The 23,622-nt window shown below is 38.7% G+C and overlaps 2 protein-coding genes across 3 annotated transcripts in view; one reads left to right on the forward strand and one right to left on the reverse strand.

Moving 5' to 3' along the window:
• Positions 1-23,622, forward strand: part of SUDS3 (SDS3 homolog, SIN3A corepressor complex component) — a 253,181-nt gene that overhangs the window by 172,954 nt on the left and 56,605 nt on the right. The window lies entirely within an intron of this gene.
• TAOK3 (TAO kinase 3) overlaps positions 1-23,622 on the reverse strand; it is a 94,838-nt gene that overhangs the window by 47,951 nt on the left and 23,265 nt on the right. For both annotated transcript variants that reach the window (XM_049805527.1, XM_049805526.1), the window contains exons 2-3: positions 5,160-5,258; positions 3,695-3,905 (exon numbers count right to left, since the gene is read on the reverse strand). In XM_049805527.1, the coding sequence (XP_049661484.1) occupies positions 3,695-3,814 (120 nt within the window). In that variant the 5' untranslated portion in view covers positions 3,815-3,905; positions 5,160-5,258. The remainder of the gene's footprint in view (positions 1-3,694; positions 3,906-5,159; positions 5,259-23,622) is intronic.

The following is a 23,622-nucleotide window of genomic DNA, read 5'->3' on the forward strand; positions in this document are numbered from 1 at the left end:
AGAAGATGCTTCATTCTGGAGTTTATCTCAATTAAAAAAAAAAAAAAAAAAAGAAACTTTCCTTTCACTGCACTGGATCTCAGTTTTGCAATGAATATTACTCAGTCATCAAAATTCTACTTTTCTGCAACTGGAGGCTGAAAACTCAGTTTTAGAAAGAGCTCTACTTGCCTGGATTGGCACTGCCATAATTTCTGCATGTTAAGGACAGAAAACTTGAAGGTTTTAGTCTTAAAAGAGTTGTTGAAATCCCTGTACCTCCAAGCATTTACCATTTTTGGGACAAAAAGTTAAGGACAGTTAAAAGCTTAGAATACAATAGAAGCTAAATGTGGTAAATCCTTCTTTCAACTGCTTGAGAGGATGAGTACTATACTTTCAAGTAACATATTAATGAAAAAACATTTCATGAGGCCTACAGTGACTTCAAAGAAAAATTACGTTGGGTGAACCAATAGAGTATAGGAATTACTAAGGCGAGTTGACACACTTAGACTCTTCACAGCACACACTCCTCAAGTAAGTTAGAGAAAGCTGAAAACAAGTAACTTTTGGATAAGGCAAAATCCTTCCTAATCACTCACCATCCTCATTCAGCACATAAAAGATCAAGAGTATTTTACTCAAATAGATGAATTAATGCTAGTGTTCTAAAGAAATTTCCAAGTATTTATGTCTGTCACATTAATTCCAAATATCTTCACATGAACATGGTATCTCTCATTTTAGCCGTAATCTTTTGCCGAATGGCACACTGCCACGTTCTCACAGTTGTGGGTGAAGTTCTTGCTGTACAAAGCACTTGGGATCCTCCTGGCTTAAGTAACTTAAAGGGCTGTACAAGCACACTTGACAGAAATATCCACTTGCTGAAGTGGTTTTGGCCATACTTGTAGATATTTAGTGAAAAGCTTGGCAGAAAACAAGCACATTTTGCTTACAAAACCTTCTTAACACTGCCCTCATCTGCTTTATCACTTTTTGTGTTTCTAACATGGATATAAGTAGGTTGTTTTTGATGAAAACTATACTTCTGAAGTGCACAATCAACTTAGCTGATTTCAGGTCAAGTTAGCATCAACTTTAAAACCCTGTGAGAAGCAATATACTTTTTCTTATCCTTCTGATATATGAAGTATCATTTCTTTCAAGCAAGAAAAGAAATTTCAAATTATCTTGCCAAGCTTTGCCAATAGTATATTGGAAAACAAAACAGCTTGCAAAAATTGAGCTTAAACTGAAGTTTATACTAGACTAATCATATTAATTCACAATAACAACAGTAACAAGATACTGATCAATGTATTTGCTGTTTGTAGTAGTGTCAGTACCAATTTAAACAAAAAGGTCAAAGAGATACAGCAACAGCATAACAATCCACGCCCTGCCCCTTTTTAGGTATCGGAAATCTCTTCCCCATTCTTTTGGATGACTTAGAAAGCCCTGTTCCTTTGAAGTTTTTTTTCACCTATTCTCCACTTTTGATACCAAGCATGTCAGCATCCCTGGAATCTTGCCATGATGATCCGAGATCTTATTCTCAGCCCCTGCTTTACTCCAAGATGCGTAAGAATCACAATGTAAGACAGGCTACAAAAGCTTTTAAAAAAGGACGAAACCCAAAACAAAGATGCACAGCATCCCCTGCGTGGTAGGGAAAAGCTCTAGCATGACCCATGCAAAGCAGGGTACAGCTAGAGGCCTTCCTGAGGTGAAGGAATGGATCCCAGGCTGCTGTGCACTGAAAATTGCAAACAGGTGAGCTCCTGCTTGTGACTTACGTACACAGCAGGACAGGGCAAAGACTCTGAAGAACAATTTACTGGATGCCAAGTACTTCATGGAACAGGAAGGAAACCTTAAGTTTCAAACAGTGGCAAAGAAGTGCAGACGTATCACAGAAAAAGTGGCGATGCATCTAATTACTATGTTACTACAGTAGTATTACTACAGGTATGACAGCAATCACCATCAAGCTTGGAGGATGCTGCTGCTGCTAGGATATTGGAAGAAGCTGCAGTCTGGCTAAACTCTCCGATGTTTTTAAAGCACAGACCAGTTAAAAAAAGCTTGCAGGGAAAGGAGGAAAAGAAGCATCAGGGAATCGCAAGTCTTCTACCTAACTGTAGTGACATCTCAGTTGTAAGCCTGCCTGGTAGACTGGATGTGCAACACTCGCTCACGCTTTTCCCCTGAAAGTATGAGGAACTTCCGAACACCAAAACTGAACGATAAAGGTGGCACCTTCACTACTTCATCTTTACCCTAAAGCGTACCATGCATCCTTTCCCTTTGGTTTTGAAAAGCACTGGGTAGGACCACCCTAATCCCATGCTTGCTCCTCTTCTGCAGTGGATCAACATGTATTGTAAGTTTTACAGCCTCATCCTCTTACACATGTAGTACATTTAACTTTATGCTTTCACCTACCTGTCACTTACGCCAACATCTAAAAGTGCCTGCCCCATTGTTGACAAGCCCCAGGGCAGACATTCCCCCCACCCCCACCCCCCGCCCTGCCCCATATCATTACTACCAGAGTATACATCGAGGAATTATACCATTATCCCTCAAAGCACACATGCACTGCTTATCTGGCACAAAATATCAGGCTCCTCTCCTGTTCTAACAACAGCTCCAACAACAACTCCATCACTGTACACAACTATAAACAGTGAATTGGAGTGCTTGCAAATAATTCATGCTAGCTACTGCCAGGTTCTGGAGTTACAGATATAAGGGTACTTGTCTAAATACTTTAATGTTTGATATTCAGAAATCTCAGTTCTAGTGAACTTGATCTTCTGGAGTGGCAGGCCACACTACCAAGAAGCTTTAATCTGTCTTTGATTTTTTTCATAGTGAATTCTATTTTAGTTTCACTGATAGCGACTGGATTATAATTATTTCCAAATCCAGTATCTTGGATTTGGCTCTGTTTGATACTAATGGTAAAAGCACTATTCTTCTCACTTCCCAGATTAAATTCTCTTGACTTTATCAATTAATGCAACACATCCTTCCCGCTTGAATTCTCATTCCTTTTAGGACTTTCTCTTTGCTTTTGTCATGTAAGCATTTGCTATTGAAGATAGCATGTTACGAGATGAACATGGTGACAAGGAGGGTAGCAAAACAAAATGGTATTTCAAAGACATTTCTAACTCCTAGATTATCAGAGCAGCAGAGAAATCATTCAAAACCCCGAATGCAATTTGATGTGACTTCCATGGTATCTTTACCCAAGCAGCCATAATACCAATTCATTAACAAAAGTAGCTTTTAACTCCAAACACATTTTGAATCATTAATTCACTAGATGTATTAATTTGCAATGATTTACAAGCATATAAGCAACAAGTAGAGTATCCTGAAATTCCAGTTTGGCAAATTAATTTCCAACTGCTTAAATTCAACACTGAGCATCAGACAGCACAAGATACCATATACTTAACGTCAATGGTTGGGTACACTATTAAGACTATAGTCAACTGCTACTATAAATACAGCTGTAACAGTAAAGAGCTCAGGAGTGCTCTGGAGACACTTATTTTTGAGATGTGTTATGAGAAAGCTAATGCACACAAAGCACCAAGAGCTCAAAGGACGCTCCCTTTTACAGATGCTGAAAATCTCTAAAATGCCACTTAAAATGGTTCTGTTTTTCAAAAAGGAGGTAAAGAACTATACTTACAAAGTAAACTGCTCCAAAACTTCCATGTCCAATTTCATGTAAACCCACAAATATTTCTTCAGGATCATCTTTGTAGAACAGGTCAGCTATTTCTGGGTCCTTTGGCACCCCTTTGCGCATGTTGACCAGTATTACAAACTAGCTCGCGCTTTCAATTTCCAATCAATTTCTTCCTTCATCGACAAAGTAGTTTGTAGACAGCATTCAGCACCTGGTGAAAAAGTTCATCTTTAATATGTTTCCTTTACACGCATTTCTGTTCTCGCTCCTCCGACAGCAAAATAAGAGGAAACACTTTCAGGAGCAATAGACTTCACTATCGTTTCCTTCAGCTAATTCTTTTTAATTATTAGTCCAATTTAGATATAGAGATTAAAATGCATTCAGAGTACAACAGCTCTTTATCTCATACAGGAAGCAAGTGCTGCAGTTACACTAAAGTCCACTTGAAGACAAGAGCCCTGTTGCTATGCAAAACATCCTGTGATATGAATTTGTTTTTCTTCATACTGGTCTCCAAATGTGTCAGTTTTTAGACTATCACCATTATTCCTCCTACTTTGCTGTTTGTTTGCTTTGTTGCCCTACTCCCACTTGCCAGCTGGTGCCAATAGAAAAGTTATTTTCTATTTCACAGAAACACTTCACAATATACGAGTTATTTATTTATTTATTTATCAGAGCTGTAAGACCAGCTAGTGCTGTTGGATTGTGATGGCTCCCAGGTCACAGAATTGCTTTTGAAAGATCCTAGACTCCATCATGTAAGGCAGATCTATACCTCTTTAACATCCTTCTTCAGCATAAGCATATAATTAGACAGCACAGAACTGAGCTGCACTTAAATGAAGATTTTAAATACTCATCCCCAAAATATATGGAAAAAACCCAACCGCAACCCCAAAAAAACCCCACCATCAGACAATTTCACATTTCCTATCAAAACATCCTGAAAAAATTGCATTGGTTCCTTGGACACTGGTGTGCAATGCAATGATGGATGCCCCTACCCATCTGCTTTTGACTTCTGAAACCCAGCAGATTATCTACAGGTGAGTCAACTGGAGCAGTTTCTAACAATCTGGAGCAAGTCTCAAAACTACTTCCAGATTCGTAGTTCAGCACCTCATTTATTGAGGCCACATCTTCCCTGTGCATAAAAGAAAAGGACTTCTGAAAACATACATTAAAATGTTCAGCCTATCTCATGATATAAACCAGTGTAACATTTAAAGAGAGACCAGCTGAAATTTAGCAATTGGATAAAATTAAAACTAAAACACACATAAAAGGCTTTAGAAGATTTCAGACTGCAAGTGCCATCCAGATGGAATGATGTAGGCAGGGCATAATTTTGGTCTGGGGCTGAGACAGTCTCCTTGGCTCCGGATGATAAGTAATGGAGCAACAAGCACAACAAACTGCTGTTCATTAGAGGTGCGCAAAGTACTCTGCTGGAGCATACCTGGGTAACTGTGGCACAAAGCATGCTCTGTGGCTCAGATTCCTTTCAGCAGCATTGTCCTGTGCTCTCGTCCCCCCAGACTCTGTGCGGTCTCTTATTCTGCAAAGGAAAACAAATATCAGTAATTAGAAAAAGTATTTTAAGTTTTATACCTTATTCTAATACACAAAAATACTACTTCTAGAAAAGATCACGGACTATCAAGGAACCACTTGAAAGCACAGTTAAAAGGAATACTGGCTGTGAATGGTAATGGTGTCTCTTTAGGTGAAATAATGCACTTCCTGTGTTCTACGGCCTTTGGGCTTGCTATGTATCATTATAAGATAGGAAACCAGGAAAAGAGGTTAAATGCCAAGTTCTTTGACTTTTACAAAGACTCTTAAGCTTGCTGGGACACAGGGAAGCTAGAAGTTTGCTCTCAGACTACACTTTTTAGATTGCCTATAAAAAGGACAAAGCTCACAAAGCTGAGTCTATTACTTAGCTCAGTATGTTATACCTGATGACATACAAGACTTCAAAGAAAGTCCTAGGCATTAATAAGTCAAACATTGTTGGATTCTACCAGGGAGAGAATGAGCAATGAAAAGATGAAAAAAGGAGGACAACCAGTTAGACCCATCAGCTGAAATCAGGTCTAGATTGCTCACAGTTAAGGATGCAACTCACTGCAGTCACTCATTCCTACCAGTGTAGCAACCCCCCCAAACAGCCACAGCTGTCCTCTCGGTGGAGTCAAACACAGAGAGAGCTTGAAATTAACTGGCTTTCATAGAAAAGGTTATCATGTAGCCACATCCACAGTAGAAAAGCTTCCAAGTAAAGCATACTACAATACTTACATTGCCAAAGTCTGAATTAATATAGACCTGAATTAATGACAAACAAGCTAACTCATCTTCTCATTTATTAGGAAAAAATATGAGCAGAAGTATTCTTTCCTAGTAGCTAACGTTACCAAAAAATGGTATTTTTGTCTACTGTTCTCTACACATGGCAATACTACTGAGCTGTTAAAAAGCTATTTGAAGAGCTCCAGAAAAAGGTTCTGCAATATTTAGTTAAAAAAAAAAAAATCTCAAATATAAACAAATGACAAAAGCCAGATGAATGAAATGATTATTCATTCTCAGCTGATTGGCCTCACCCAAAGGTGCTATATTTACTACATGCCTGCAGACAGGGGCAAAGAATGCAGTATTTCAGGTCTGGCGTTCTTCAGCCAAGTGAAAAATCCATTTGGCTTTAGAACAATAAAAACAAACTGACGAAGAAAACAATTTATCCATCTCTAGTCAAATGAACTTCTCTGCCATAAACAAAGTCTGTGCAGCTTTAATATTCAAGGATAAACTAGTATTTGAAATGGGAAACTAGATCTCAATACTTAAAGTTAAGCCCCAAGTAATAACGTCAGTCTCCAATTAGGACTGACATATATAGTGAAGCTGTACAATAAGTAAATCTTTTCAGCAGGACTATTATTTTCCAGTAATGATTATCAGAAAAAACTTAGGATGGAAAGTGTATCAAGAGTAACTTGAGTCCTGTTGATTTGAACATGATCACCAACTGCTCCATATGATCCCATAGTGCCTGCAGTGCCTCCTGGAAAAAACATTGAGAACTCTTTGCATGACCACATTACAGCGCTAGATGCAATTCTGGCACAGGACAGCGTAAAACAGAAAAGATACAAATCACACCACTTTGAGGTAAGCTGGCAAGGTCACAAATTCTTAATATTATAACTCTCTTCCTCACACACTAAGACTGAAAGAAAGTTGGTTTAAACAATGGCAGAGCATCATGGGAATAGAATGCCATTAGTAGAAAAGCTCAAGTTCAAGGTATGGTCAATTTAAGCAAGTTCTTTCAGTTACCAAAATACTGAATTAACACATCAAGAAACAATTTCTACTAGAAGCCAGATTTCTACTTTTCATCCTTCAAAAAGCACACCTAAAGCAGCATTTGAGACATGCTCTGAAGACCTCAAATGAAAACAGCATTAATCACACTGGCGGTGACTTACAGAAGTGACAAGTGACTCAAGATTTTCAGAGCTTGCGAGATCAGCATTTTGTTCAGACAAGGCCATTTGGAGATGCCTCAAACTGCTTACCTAGAAATTAAAGCTCTTAATCAACAGTCACTAGTGAAAAATCCCTGCCTTGGAGCAAAAACTGCTTGTGCCCCATTTCTGAAATACTGTAAGGGGCTAGAAACACAGGATGAATTCTTGAGAGTAAATTCAGCATCAGAAATGACACTAAGAAAAATATTTAAAAGGTTCTCTGAGAAAAAATTCTCCAATGAAAATTAGAGAACATATGATGAAAACCAGAAAGAAAATTGTTTTTTAAAGGCCTACAACTATTCCAGCCACAGTTGGGGAACCAGTGTTACTTTGGATGCATCTATATGGCAATGTCTTTGTTTCCCAGTAATGTCACAGGCAGAGAAAAGCAAAATCACTAGTTACTTTAAAATTCAGTTATTTTATGGGAAATGCGCGATGCAACCTGTGGACTGCCCAGCACAGAAGTACCCAAAACGAGAGTAAAATGCTCAAGAACTGCCTTGAAAACTGCATGCAAGATGACTATGTTCTTAAACCAGTAAAGCAATTCTGCTTAGACCAGTTTGCTGTACTACTCCCCTCCTCTCCCACCCTTCAAACACAGAAACTCAGGAATGCAATCCAAACTAAGTGAATCCCTCTCGATGGAGTGGGTAGTTATTGCTGTAGTTCTGGCCCGTTGCCATCTTGTCATAGTGTTTCAAGGATTTGCTACTCCTCACTTATGCTAAATGGCACAATAACCTGCTGCTTTTAGTGGCTGGGGCAAGACGACAGCAGGTTTCATCATGGAGTTTCACCAGAAAATCGTGGTAGAGAGTATGGGAACAGTCAGGCCAGGAAGCAGATAGCAGCGTGCAATGAACAAGGACCGATAAACTAGAGACGCACCCTGCAGACTACTCATAGACTGGACCCTGGATATGCTGTAACTAGTCTCACTACTATAGCAAACAAGTGTGGTTTTCTCCCCCAACAGTTTAAAGAAAAGCAAAGTTTCCTCAATCATAAGCAACCCTCACATTTTAAAAGCATGCATTACTGCTTTTGCTACATATGTTTGCACAAAAATTCTCTTGCTACCAATTAAGACCGCCAGGCGCTATATTAGTAACAACAGAAAAGACCTTGATCTGAATCTAAAGGAAGCAACAAAACATAACTGGAAGTGCCTTTAAGACGAGCTAAACTACCCACATTTGCAAGTATTCCATGGATCTAAAACTACATCCATGTATAAGGAGATGGTTGTACTTGAGAACTCAATTTCTATAACTGCTAATGAGGTGTCTTCACAGAGCACAGTATCAGAAGAGTTAAGATATTTACTTCTTCCTTTGTCAAGTTCACTAAACAACTGGCAACCCGCCCAGCACCCTTAGCTCACAGCCCATTCAATACACACAGCAGGGTTTCCACACCCTACAAGCATCTCAACTGCACTCCCATAAAGTTCAAGCATGTGGCCTGTAAAACACAGCTTGACTTGCATCTCACAACACTATAGGCCCCTTTCAAATGAGTACAGAAATATATAAAATTAATTTTAGTTGCTAACTACACCACGGTACTTCCCAAAACAAGGACAAAGTTTTCCACTTCAAGCAGAAAAACAAACTACAGGAAACAGGGTGGAACAGCAGCAGATTCCACTCATAGGAGGAGCAACGTGACATGGCTCATGCATTCATTTTTAGATGAATATTTTTGGGGGAATAATTTTACACCAGAATTTTTTCCAAGAATGACAAACACAGAGTCCCCTTTCTTCATTTCAGTCTCTACAAAATCTCCAAAAATCTGGAAGACAACATTAAGAAGGAAATTCTCAGATAAACCCAGTCGATAAAAACTGTCCCAAATAAGAAACCTTTTGAGCTCAAAGTAGGCACATGCTAAAGTTCCACTACAGTCCTCACACAAATTTATATTGTTTGTTTGATTTTGGGTTTGGGGGTTTTTTTTGTTGTTGTTTTTAAGAAGTAGGAGCTTTTCTCCTTCCTTTAATTGCTACATATGGCTAGCTAGCAAGGCCATACACAAACAATTCAGGTGCTTTTGCAGCTAATTCCCTCACATGCAGACCACAACCTAGGATGAACAGTCCACCACTTTGCAGAAGCAGGTGCTTTGGCTTTTTGAGAAAGACTCCTGAACCTCCATATTTTAAGCTTTTCAAGTGTCATTTCTTTGATTGTCAAGGATTACTTTTCCAGCTAACATTATGTAACCGAAAGTAATGTGTTTTTTCCTAGTATTATTAGCACTTGGTTTATTTTAATGCTTAAAACAGTCAGATAGACATATCTGGTATATAAATTCAAGCTACTTACAAGTTTACTGACCGTGTATACAAAAAGAAAACGGTATTACAGCTTTTTTTTTTTTTTTACTTAAATTCATCACTGATTCCAAGATAACACAGAAAAAAGATTTCACTTTGCACAAGCAGCAAGTCCTCTCACGTCCTTTCTGCAAATTTCTAAGAAGCGAAATGATCTAATTTGTACATTAACAGAAATGGAAGGTACTCAGTGACCTTCGGTAGCAAAGAAAAATATTTTTGAGCATTCGAAAATGCTCTGTAGATATCAGGATAGCACTCCCTGAAGGCATGCAGCAGTGGGACCACATTCAGGAATCAGGACACAGTCTGCTAGGAAAGCTGGGTAATGTAACCAGAACATAAGCACAAAAGGTGCCTAGTCATATAGTTAGCAGCTGAGACTCATACGCTAGTTCCTCAAACACTACCTTTCTTGCTCTCCTTTTCAAAGAAATAAATTCCCAGAACATTCAAGTCAAATTACACACACCATTTTTATTAACATTTGCATAATATTTGGATGCAATCACAGCTCTTCACTACCTACAACTTCTAAAAAGAACTGCAAGAATTTTTCTTTGTCAAGTATTCAGCTCAACAATCCACTTCGAATATCATCCTGACACATACATATTTTGGTTCAGTATTCTCCAGTGCTCACACGCGCATCAGGTCATTTAGAGTTAACAAGATTATTCATGCTAATAAAACCCCCTGAATCAGAACTTTACTAAGGTGATCACTGCACAGTGCCCTGGGATATGAAATTAACCTAGTAACTTGCAGGTCTTATTGTAGATACATACCTTCATTGAAGCAACTTTTTCTCCTCATTAGAAGCAGTAGTTTTAAAGGAATCATTGTTCCATTTGCGACACCTCTACGACTAGTATTTACGTGTCAAGAGGAGGACAATAAACTTATGAAAAAACCCCAAAACATAAAACCAGTGGGCTTAAAGTCAAGAAACAAACAATTAGTTTTAGTCATAGGGAATGTTTCAACAAGCATGAAGTCAAGCAACATGCCAGCCTTCCAAAGGAATCAGTACCAGTTGCATTCACTGGAAGTCGTACTGGCAAAGACACACTAGCTACTGCAGGAAGTTTAGCGATACTATAAAATGCAAATGCATCAAAAAATATCTATACACTGTCTTCCTTCTTGGTCTTCAAAAAGACCTTATGGCTGATGTATTAAGTTTCAGTAATTGCAAAATGATGATTAGGCACTGAAATGAGAAACTAGCAGCACCTATAGCACTGGTCTATCATGACCTGCAGCCAGACAGTAACTACAATCCTCCAAAAAAACCCACCAAAAACAAAACCCCACCCCAAAAAACCCAAAACTAATTTATATTCTTGTTTATGAACACCCTATGGAAAAGCACGATATACAAGGTAAAAATTACACTGATCCTCTAATTTTCCTAAAAGTAACATTACTCTGAATCGTGCTGTCGAGATACCCTGGGAGCTAAACACAACACACAGGAATGCAGCGATTACAGACAAATACATGCAGCAGCGTGCACCATAAACAGTTGCAACCGTTGACACCCCAAATTCTGACACCATGCTTACGTTCCAGGAAGTTTAACCATCCTTTCTGGACATAAGTTGTATCACAGGTTAGCAGAAAATAGGGGTGACAGTTATTCTGAAAGCAACATCCTCTTCCAAACCTGTTCAAAGGCCAAGTGCCATCTTTTCTCTGCACCTGACCCAAAGTTCACGACTCAGTGAATGTTTCCATACAGACCAGCACTATTAGTCCTACTGCAACTTGCTTCATGAAACCCCACTGAATTTTAACACCTGCGAAACAGCATGCTTAGTTTTAGTTTTGCTTTTTACATTTTCATCAAAGGTTGTTTAAAAAAAAGCAGGAACAGAATGAGAAGGCATACATCTGAGATACTTGATACTCTCATTTAGGTCAACACAAACACAGTCCTTAATCTCACACCTACCTTTGAGCACTGTGTAGCCCTTCTGAAATATTAAACCCAGCTTAAAAAGGGCTTCTGTAATTTTTCTCTATAGTAACCACCCGTTTATACCAACAAACCTCTATGAAACCTGACAACTAACATGGTCTTCCCCAATAACATGTTCCTATAGACCATTCTGTGACCTTTTTTTCCCCTTGGATGCATAACAAAAAATAACACCACTTATTTATTAAGGACTTTATACAACTCTAGTATTTTAATTACCTATGAACCAGAAATATTTAAAGCATTATCTGCTATGTTCACAGTATGGGAACAGCAGAAAGAAAAGGAAATGTGGTGTCAGATAGCACTCCAGCTCAAAATTCAGGTGCCTCTTTTTAGACAGGTTCCTCAACTGAGCCCCCAAAGTACTGCCAGTTAACAGCCCTCCTTTGCTATTGTCCATAAAGCAAACGTTGAGGTTTTTGTTTATGGGTTGGTTTTTTTTTTCCCCCCCCCTCTTCAGGGAACCTAGGAACATCTGTAACAACACCCTTCCCTAATATCCACATAGCTCAAAATTCAGCAAATGACTTTAAAAGACAATGCTTGTGACTATCCTGCTGCAGATGCTTTAGTGTTTTGAAAATTTTGCAGCTGTCAAAAAAAATTAAAAAAAAATCACATGATGTTTTAATGACAAAATTGTGAGGAAACTATGAATGAGTTAAAAACTCAGGTGATCAGCCCAATTGGCAGAGTCATCAAAAGTAGCAAACAAGCTAGTACCTCCCAAATCTTCTCTGCAAGTGGCATTTTAAGAATGAACTGAAATAAAAGGTATGATAGCATTTCTTAGTACCTGGACACTTGTCCCTTACAGGCAAGAGGCAAGCCCTTTACCTTCACTTCACTAAACACGTCTAACAGTAGTTACCCAAGATCATGGGGTAAAGCCTGGGCTTTATTTTAAAAAGTCAGACAGCATTGTTCTTCACAATAGATATGTAATTAAAAAGCAAAACTTCACAGCAAGAGACACGGGGTGATGCTTGCCAATAATTTTCCAGTTAAATTTAAAACAATTTAATGAAAATATGTATGTCCTTATTTTGTTTAAGGGTAATTAACACTATTACATTTCTTGGACCAGAACCTGTATTTTATCATACAATCTAGAGTGTGTTATTATGGTTTTGCAGGTTTATTTGACAAGATTAAGAACTTTGAGTCATTAAATAAACCTTGTATAGTTAAAAAAAAAAGGAAAGAAAAAGGCTTCTTGCTCTGAAAAACATTTCATAGTATTTCATCATGGCACACTTGAAATAATTCAGTAGTACATCTGGAAGGGAGGAAAGATATATGAATAATTTTAAACCCTAATGTACATAAGCCCAAATAGCATACAGAGAAAAATAAATTTCATCAGATCTTCTCATCAAAACATCTCTAAAACATCACAGATGGGTCATGAAATTGAGGAAATTGCCTTCCTATTGTCATCAGATTTTTTCTGTAGCATTTTTATCAGGCTCTTCATCACGTTGCTTAAAAGACAGTGAACTCTAGACAATTATAAATTCATGCGTTTTATGCTGTGTGCTACTCACAGGCAAAAATAAGTCATCAAATTTGTTTATGAAAGCCTGAAGAGACACCAGCACACTCAGAGTTTCCTACCTATTAATGTAATGGCTTCCAAAGAGCTGTATCCATTTCGTGGTTTAAAGCTATTTTTAGATTATTTTTAAAGAGTTTATATTTTGACCATCACATAATCAAACAAAAAAAGACAGCAACCGGATAAATCTATTCCCACAGCCCTCCAGACTGTCCAGGATGATAGCTGACCTACTCCTACTCACCTGCATCGCAACTCAAAACTGTAGGATCAACATGCTGACACTGAAGCAATCACAGTGGCCACCAGATCTACATGCCACCAAGATCATTTAAATAGTAAATGCATAATGGGGCTGCAAGCACATCTCCATCTGTATTTCAGGCTCAGTTTTTCTGAAATGTAGGAAGTGACTGTTACAATAACCTTGAACACAAAAAAATTCTGAGTTTTAAAATTAGTTTTCATCTCGTTAGCTTAGATGGCATGACTTTTGATGTGTCCCTTAGAGTAAGTAAAAAACTGCAGGGAACAGTTAGATTTAACTAATTGAAGTTATCATATAATTACACTACTGAACAGTTACTTTGTGCTACCCAAGGAAAAGGTGTGTTTTAGCAGAGGGACATGTATATATTTACATATGAAAAACCTGTGATATCATGTGGGGCAAAAAGTGATTTCATTACGTAAGTGCAAGAAGACAATGAAGAAGATCCTCTAATGTAACAGAGTCCTACTGTAGCTACATAGCTTGTCGTAACACTAGCTGACTTTGAAAAACTACGTTTCTATTTTAAAAAACCTGTTTGTTCTCTTTTTGCAAGAAAATGTAACTCAGATACTGATTTTCTGGAAGCTATACCACAGTAAAACTGGCCAGAAAGAGAGTCATGCAGTAGGTTAACAAAAAGAAAACAGATGCAGACTGCACTTATGGAGGTGGGGGTGGGTGGTGGTGGGGATGGCGGGGAAAGACATTCTCTGCTCATGGAGGGTCAGAGTACCTCTTGGAACAATCCAAATTGTGGGTTGTTTTTTTTTTCTTCTGTTTGAAGAGACAGGGGAAGGCAAGTGTGAAGTATATTCTTCATGATTCTAAGAAAATCCATGGATCTTCATTATGAGCTTACTATTAATAAAACCCCCAAACCTCTGAATTTCTAAGGAGAGTTACACAGTGCAGCACATGGTGTTCATCCTCTCCATTGATAAGGTTTAGAGAGAAAGGCTTCTGAATCCTAACCTCGTACTGCTGCTGGTTTAATAAACAGCAGAGAAAGCCACAGCACTCCAATAGATTTCCCCCAAGATGTCTAGTCTTGCTTTGCATTACACTTCCCCCTTACACCCCCCCCTCCCCCCTTTCTCTGCCCCATGAATCTCTCCCTACCACACACTTCTCCTTTTATAGATCTCCTTCCTTCCTGCCTCCTCTGTGCCAGCCAGAGATAACACTTTAGGAAACAGCCTTTTTGACTACTTCAGTTTATCATTTTAGCTTGGTCCACCCTCAGTGACTCTGACTCCAACACATCCAGCTCTCGTCCTGACCTATTTACAGGCACCACTGCAACCATTAACATATGGAACAGGAATTTTTTCCACACTCATATCATTAAAAATGGCTACATCTGTTTCATTCAGGTGTTCAAAGAAAGTCTGCTTCCAGAGTAGAATTAAACATGAAAAAGCTTATTTTGAAAAATCCACAAAAATTCAATTTCACATGGGAATACTATTATTAGAAGATGACAAACTTAACCTAGCACATACCAGCCAAGTCAGAATCAGTCATTAATATTACACTACTTACCCTCTGGCTTTCTAAGTTTATTCTTTCATAGCATATGTATTTTTTATGGCTAGTAATAAAAGACACACATGGAAGTGAAATACGGATGTCTAATGTCCAAAACATCATTATTATAATCTAATAATCATGTGCAAGAAGAGAGCATATATCCTCTATGAAAAAAAAACACTGGATGGCTGAACATCTGCAAAGAAAAAAAGATAATGTGCTGCTTTTATTCAACACCCAGAAAGAACGGGAAATTTACTGTATCAGCCATCATACATGTTTATAAGATGGCCCTCTTGTAGGTACCTCTTCTACAGGATCATTTTAACATCTTTATGACAATTACAGCAATTATTTACATGCAGCAGTTATCATGGCATCATGAAAGTACCAAATATATTTTTACCTGCCATAATACAGTAAACCATCTATAAACACCACCACATACCACGCGAGCATCCAGCTTTACACAATACACAGTCTGTTTTACAACCGTAAAACATTTCGTTTGCCAAGCAGCCTCAGTGAAGCTAACACTTACTTGGTGCATAGGGCAGGGATAAAGCTCCGCAGGGCAGAAGGACACATCAGGGAGGACCACACAGCTGGGGGGGTGGTTGTTACCTGGAACCCTCTATGGGTGTCCATGTACTTTCGTCCCTCAGAGGTTTTGAGGGCAGTACTGTCCACGCTTTACAAAACACAGAAGCTGATAAAATGAGAAACAAAACCTGCTCAAGGTCACCCAAAGAATACAGCAACTATAAAAAACCCCAAAAAACCCCAAAGACAAAAACGAGGTTTCCAGATTAGAAAGAGCTGGGGCAGCAATCTCGCTGAATAATCATCTGCCTTTTTTTTTTTTTTTTTTTTTTTTTTTGGCTGATTTACCTATCACACACATTGACATAGGAAGCTGGTTTTCTGGCTGACTGAACATTCATAAAATAAATCACCCAGTATCTCTTAAAGATCTGAATAAAAGCAAATAAGTGTATGAAGTTTAAAACTATATGCAACCAGTACCTCAACACCACAAGCAGGAGTGATTTCCTGATCACCAGGTACCCTCAGCATCAGACAAATGCTGCTAAAGTAACTCCTTCACCCTGCAAGCGTGTTCTCAGCCACTCTCTAGTACAGTTTGCACAGACCAGCACTGCACTAAGCTCTTGGGAAAGGACTGTGCATGGAAGAAAAAGCCTCACTGCTTGCAAAATCCTCTCCTATCTTACAAGGTCACAAACTAATCACTAAGCGATATAAGTAATAACGCTTGGTCATATAAACTAAAGTATTTCAACAGGTATTTACTCTTCTTCCTGCCCTATGCCCTAGTCCTCCTGCTGAACCGGCAGGCACGGGGCCTGAACCATGGCACCATCAGCAAAAACCACTGGGTACCTCTCTTCATTACTGCTGGTCCATTTTTTCTTTGGTAAGTTTGTTCCACGATGGTTCCAGATCTCCAGGGATTTTTTTCATAGCTTTTTCTATTTTAGGAACAAATATACAGACACAAGTTTCCTCCATCTTCTCACAAGTTCACTTAAGGAAAAGCACAAATACTGCCATTATCTCACAGCTTGGTTTTGGCAATTATGTTTTATAGAGAGCTGGACCACAAATAGTACTAGCGTGCTTGGAGAAACATTTATATTATTAGGATCCCGTTCGTATTTGCATCTCTCTGGCACCTCTGGCAGCTCTTTTCTCAATGTAGTTTAATACAGGAAAAACATACATTCCATTTTAAAACACAAACACACATGCACAAATTTACTTGTTAAAATAAAAAAAAAAAGAAAAATCCTAGCATTTGAGGAAAGGTTAAAGAGGACTTCATTTGATTCAGCCCCTCCCTCAATAACTCCAGTAAAGAAAGGCATACAGGTAATTTATGTTTTGGATATACAGAAGACAGGAAATGTTATTTCCCTTTCACTGTTTATTCTGAGAAAAACATGCATTTCTTCCATCAGCTGAAGAAGTTCAGGAAAGGCTTCACATTTGTCTTTTATTCTTTAAAAAGCAGCTATCAGGATATCAGCTCAAAGAAACAAAGAACATGTCTAGTGATCTGATACTTAGTAGTTTAAGAGAAAAAAATTTAACATTAAGTAAATTCACTATATACAGCATGCGTCACCTACAATACCTTGCTACCCTTTCAAAATCAAGTGTTGTACACAGATTATTTCAAGAAGGGGCAGGAATAAAACTTAATGCTGACTGGTTGAATGGAGAAACAGCATAGATACTGTCATAGGTGCAGGAGACTGTCCTTATTTCCTTCGACTTTTTCAGGACTTTAAGATGCTACAGAAGCTATTTCCACTGCCATTTCATTATGCAATGAGTGTGCTAATATACATATTAATCCAGATCGGAGGCATCTTGCATCACTAATGCATGTTTCTGACCACCACTTCCCCCTTTCCTGAAACTGCCTGAGACCTCCCAAACCCCAGCAAACATCACGGCATCAGATTACTCCAGTGTTCTAGAGCAGTATTTTGCTATGGCCTCAGGAGTTTTTCTGTATTTACACTCCCTAAATTGAAGCTTAGGATTCTAGAGTACAGCTCTGCAGCAACTTAAGCAGTTTTGACTAATTCAGATATAACTTAACTTGTAACCTAACTGCATTATGCAGCCATGCTTGTCTACATGCTGCTTTGGATAACTCCATCTTAATTTAGCAAGGCACGAGAAACATCCAGGACTTTGAGAGACAAAATTTCTATCTGCATTTCATAAACCGCTTTCAGCAGCAGCCTCCCTCTCCATCGTGCTGGCACAGTCACTTGTACAACCCCACACTCACTCCATCAAGAAGCTGATCCAGACAATTAACAACCCAGAAAAAACTTGTTTTCTGACCAGATTTGTTCCCCAGCCCCACACCACATCTATCCATGCAAACAGGAGCAAACAGCCAGGGGCAGGAACTGCTTATGCCTGCGCTGCCAAAACTGTCAAACGAGGCTATTGGAACATCTCCATTGGAGTTTCAGTCGCTAAGACTTTCAAGAAAAGTAATTTCAGGCCACCCATTTATCAAAATACAATGAATTCAATACCTCATCCTGAAGTCTACACACCCTTATTTTCCCTCTGTGAGGAGGTTCCTGGGTGGTTATTGAAGACTCTGGCAGCTCACCAGCAGAGTGCTGCAGTCACCCCTTCAGGAGACTGTATTTTCCTATAATTAATATACTGTTACCACCTTTTGCTAATTCATTGTACTTGACAAGTAAGCTGAGAAAATAATTGTGCTGCTAATACGCTACTGTATAAGACACCAGGATACAGTAATTGTCTCAAAGAAAACACTGAAGTCAGAAATCCTGTATTCTCCAACTCGCAGAGCAGGCTGTTGAGACAGAAAGAAAACCCACAGTGAATGATGGCAGTTTTCAGCCAGGGGTATAATCAGGAATGATGAATGGCTCCTTACCAGGAAGGAAAGAAAAACGGACATCATGGACATTAGAGGGGGGACAGGGGATGGACAGACAAAGAAAACCTCAAAAAACAAACAACCCCTCAATATATTGTCAATCAATTACAAGTCCCAGAGTAAAACTGGGGGGGGGGGGGGGGGGGGCAGGTGCGGAAGACTGCTGAACTAAAACAACTATTTTGCTTTAGCAGACAGAAAATTCTCAGTTAAGACTGAAATTTTATCCCATGATACCATGCCATCATTCCCATTATATAAGAATATGCAGTACTCAAAGACTCTTTCAGTAACTGGATAACGGAGAGGTCCACATCTGTGATTTCAGACACAAGACTGTCTGAAAGACCTATTTTCAGGTCTTATTGAAAGACCTTAAGACTTATTTTCTTGGGATTTATCAGGTCAGAACAGACCCTTAACGTTGCTCCAATGCACATTTTTAGCGACTTTAACTAAAAAAATGTTTTATATTAGAACTGAGGGGGGTGGGGTTGCTTCACTGGGCACTGGAATCAGATGTTTAAGATTAACTCAGCTTATGAACAGCCAGCACTCTGCAGTCAGCTCGGATCCTTCTTCAGACAAACATAGTTTTGGTTCCAACTGAAGGGAGATCTGCAGACATAGGCAGTGAAGAAGAGGAACAGCTACCTCAGTTAGGATATGCAAATTGGCAAGCACCTCTCCCCTCAGCATACTCTTTTCTTATTTTATTTTTTTTTTAATTAGCATTGCATTCACAAAGAATCAATATACAGTTTTAACTGACATTAATTCTCATTTTAAATAATCTATGCTTAAATTTCATTTTTCCACTTGAAATTCAAAATGCAAGTCCTCAAGACGAGTTTTAAAGAACTAAGATTTAATATTTCAGAATGTTAAACCCAGAGAGAAAAAAATTATCTGTAAACAAAGCCTTTTTGGTGTCCTCAAGAAAACAAGATAGAAATAAGGGTAAAATAAGGGATGGGACTAATCTTCTCACAGGCAAAGAAAGTAGACTTAGTCTCCCAGGACCTAGTGGGTCCTTTTTAGAAAAAGGGGAAGGTAGATCACCATGGCAACGGAGTATTTTATGAGATACTTTAGTACTGCAATATGCTATGCTATGAACATAATAGATAAGGCAAGAAGCAGTCCTCTTCCAAACAAATAGAAAAGCTTTTAGCAAAAACATGGAGTACATTTCTGTTTGCTGTTATTTCCAATAATGAAAAACTGATGTTGCAGAAGACACCACGGATATCGGTAACAGAAATTATTATCAAAGCTTAAATTAAATTCTCTGGTCGTTGGGCTACCTGATCAAAACATCTAAAGACCTACAAAGTCAATGAAAGAAAACTATTATGAGGGCAGAGTCAAACTTATTAACTGCTGGCCCAACTTCTATGCAGCGTACCTAAACCACAGCAGATTATTGCACATCTGCACAAAAATAAAAGGTGACAGAATTTGGGAGGGTGGTTGTAGGGACAAAGGGGCACTCAATAAAGGTGTCTTCTGTGGGTGGCAGTGGCAGACATTTCCACTGGCATTTGAGGGCAGGAGGGATCGGATGAGAAATTCAGATCAGACACATCACTAAAAACTAGAAAATATAACAAAAAGGATATCAAAGAGAATGAAAGAAGACCATACCCTAAAGAATAATTTAGAAATATCTATATTTCTGCATGAGCAGCAGCCAAGGAACTGGCAGCTGATGTTGGAATGTGTGTGTTCAATAGCTAAGCAGCAACAAAATCCAGCCTTATTGGTAAACACACCGTAGGAAGACGAGATCACTTAGAGACTGCTATAAGATATGATTGAGTTTTATTTTCGCTCTAATGATAATTTACTATTTTTGAATTGTTGCCAAGATAGCCATTTAGTTGTCTGCTATTTTTGAGAAGGCATCTAGAGTAATGACATAGATTTGTGTGTATTAACACCACCAAATAGGTTTCAGTCACTTATCCTGTAGATAACACTCATTCCATAGCAGCAGTGATGAAATCATTGTGTTAAACACAGCTAGGTCCACCTTGCATGGCTCAGACCTGAGAGAAGTCAGAAGCAGAACAGCGGCTGATGAAATGCATTTATTACAGAAGTAGTGGCATACAGTAGTAGTAGCATTTTCAGCTACTCGCACACACTGCTGAATTTTAAATTAATTGTAACCACACAGGAAAAAGACCTGGGGGTTGCTGTAGACAGCTCTCTGAAAACATCTGCTCAGTGTGCAGAGGCAGTCAAAAAGGCAAATGGAGTGTTGGGATGCGTAAATAGAATGACAGAAAGCCATGCCAAAAGTACTAATGTCACAAACAGAAATTAAGGATCAAAGATATTGTATTATCCAAATACAATATCCCACATCAGATACATGAAAAAGGCTTTAGAAATAAAGCAGAAAAATTAAAAAAAGCATTAGATGTAGGGGAAGACATCAACATGAAGGCAAACCAAAAATAAAGCCAGCTTACACTGGGGATAAATAAAAGGGGTACCATGCATTAAATAAAATGGGGAAAAGAGCACATGACAAGCCTGTCCTTTTTTCTCCCCTCTGAGAAGAGGTAGAGCAAGGAATGTATCCCAAAGATAACAAGTTTCAACTTAAAAACACAACAGCTAATTCAGATGGACATAAAAATATTATGTGCTTCTATACTGAATAGAGAAACAAAACCTTCTCAATTAATGAATTCACTGATTTGTAGTACTGAATGCAAGGCTCAGAGCTAAAAGCTCAGAAAATTGCAGTGGAAAACAGAGAACGCTTCCACCTCAGTCAGAAGACAACCGCAGACTGCCAAGACCAGTATCAAAGCAAAACCCCCAAAGTACCTCCTTTGTAGGTAGGTTATTTAATTTTGCCCACTCAATGGGCTTTTGTTCCCATCTCTGAGAAGATCAAGTTCAGCATCCTTCACAGTAAGATACAAGTTCATCACACACACCCCGTCCCCCTGCTCCTAGCACCCACATGCTATAACCATTTCCTTATAGATTTACTTCAGGAATTCTCTCTTCTTGATCCAGAGTTTGACAATAAGTCCCTGTCAGACTCCCACTGCAATCCAGCATGTTTACTCCTCGTATCATCTCCTCAGAGCATTCTTTTCTTTCCTTGAAAAAATACACCTGCTCATATACCATCTGACCCCAAACTTCTTGTTAACCTGATCGGTAATGAAAACTGTTTTAAGCCACTTTTATTGTTCCTGGTAAGAAGTTATCCTTGCCAAATATTATAGTTCTATTTGATATGCTACATCAGTGTATTCCAACAATGCTGAGAGTGAATAATAACAGCAGATAGGAAATAGATCATGAGTCTTTTTGTTCATTACTTCTGTGGCAAATTCCTGGGGCAATAGCTTTTACATATGCAAGGAAAGGAAAAGTCACTTCTTCCTTCTGTAGTTTTGTTTTTGTCTAACAGAAAAATTCCAGTTACACTTTCTAAAGCTCCTTGGAGCTGTCAAACTTATTCCAAGGATGTTCTGGGAATAAGAGTTATTATTTGAAGTTTAGTTACTATGGATAATACACTAATCAAAATATCGAGCAAAAGTGTAAGACACAAGCCAGCATTCCACAGATCCCGTCATCTACAAGGCTGCAGCTCAGTACTGGTCCTCATTTACTGGTCCCCACTGGCAAACAGTGACATTTGACCATCGCCAAAGCTAAACCAATAGAAATACTGCCATTTAGCATCCCAGTGCTCCATGATTTCCTGATTTAATATAAACAACTTTCTTCCAACTGATGCTTCATTTGGAGCAGAGCAGAAAGGAGCTGGCGAGCAGCAGAGGCGTGTTGGATCAGCTACACCCAGGGACGGGTCCACGCTGCAGGACCCTGTTTCTCCTCATTCTCCAGCATTAGCTTTGCTGGACTAAGAGCAGACACACTGCACGGTTCCCACATATACAAACCAAACAGATCTAGCTCTACCCTTCTGGATTAAAACACAACCTCTTGAGTAGCTATGGCCTAGTGATTTCAAGAGACACACGTTTAGGCATCCCTTGACCACTTGAAGCTTTGTTTATTTGGACAGGTACCCAGATAAAATAGCTACAAGTTAACATTACTGTGTGAGCAAGGCCCTAGTTATACAATTGCTTATTTAGGTCCTCTGCTGTATACAGCAAGGCTGTCTTTGCGGGGGTGGGGGGGAGATCAAGACCACCAGATATGGCTGCACATCCTTAAGTCTACACTACAGAGCTTGATTTTTGACAAAAACTCCCCATTTCCTATTAAAAACTCCTCCACTATATTTTTCTGCAAACCCAGCCTTGGCAGCAACAGTAAACAAAGCAGTCTTTGAAGACTGTAGTAGAATTTCAGCAACATAAAATAATCTTAAATCTCATGCAATTAAGCCATTAAACTTTTCTAACAGAAACCAAAATGGTCTTTTTGCTGAATAAAACATCTAAAGTTCATTCACTGATATGATCTTGATGCCCTACTTGTTACCTTTTTAACTAGGTGAAAAAAAAAGCCTGAATAGAGATTAAATAATACATGAGGTTTTTATCTAAAGACAACTAAGCTTAACTGTTACAGTAAAGCTTTCATCACTAGTAACATCTTTGCCAAGAGTATTTTCCCCTGCAGGCAATGTTGTTGGACTTAAATCAGAAAAAGTCAGTCATTTATGTCAGTCTATTCCAGCTCTGCTTTCTATTAAGACAGACTGAAGTCCTATTCCCATTGCAAGTGCTGGGTAAAATGCCTGTTTTCCCACATTTCATTCTCCTCTCTGTTCATGATGCCAGACCTTCACCTGTTTGGGTATGGACACTCAGTTTAAATTCCTCTAAGAAATAGATCCTGGTATCTAACAAAGATACAAGACAACCACAAAAATATACCCTTCACTCTATTAAAGCAAATTCTTCAGAAATAATCCAATCTTTTTTGCCCAGGTAAGCTTATACAAACATCTATGCAACCATTCCTATCTTGTGATTACAGTTTCTTTTCCAATTAATATTTCACCACTAGTAATTTAGACTTTGGGGAAGCATGTATTGAGGAGGAAGAGCAGGGAAAAGAGGTTTGAGGTTTTTTCGATACATTTGTTAAGCAAGTTTTCAATACATGAAAACTATCTTCTACTAATAAAGAATATCACGCAACCTTACTACAGCAGCAGAAGCACCGAACATGCCCACAGGATAAAGGTTTTCTGCTGCTTGATAGT

The sequence above is a fragment of the Accipiter gentilis genome, chromosome 7, assembly GCF_929443795.1.
Source record: "Accipiter gentilis chromosome 7, bAccGen1.1, whole genome shotgun sequence".
In the NCBI taxonomy this organism is placed as follows: domain Eukaryota; kingdom Metazoa; phylum Chordata; class Aves; order Accipitriformes; family Accipitridae; genus Astur; species Astur gentilis.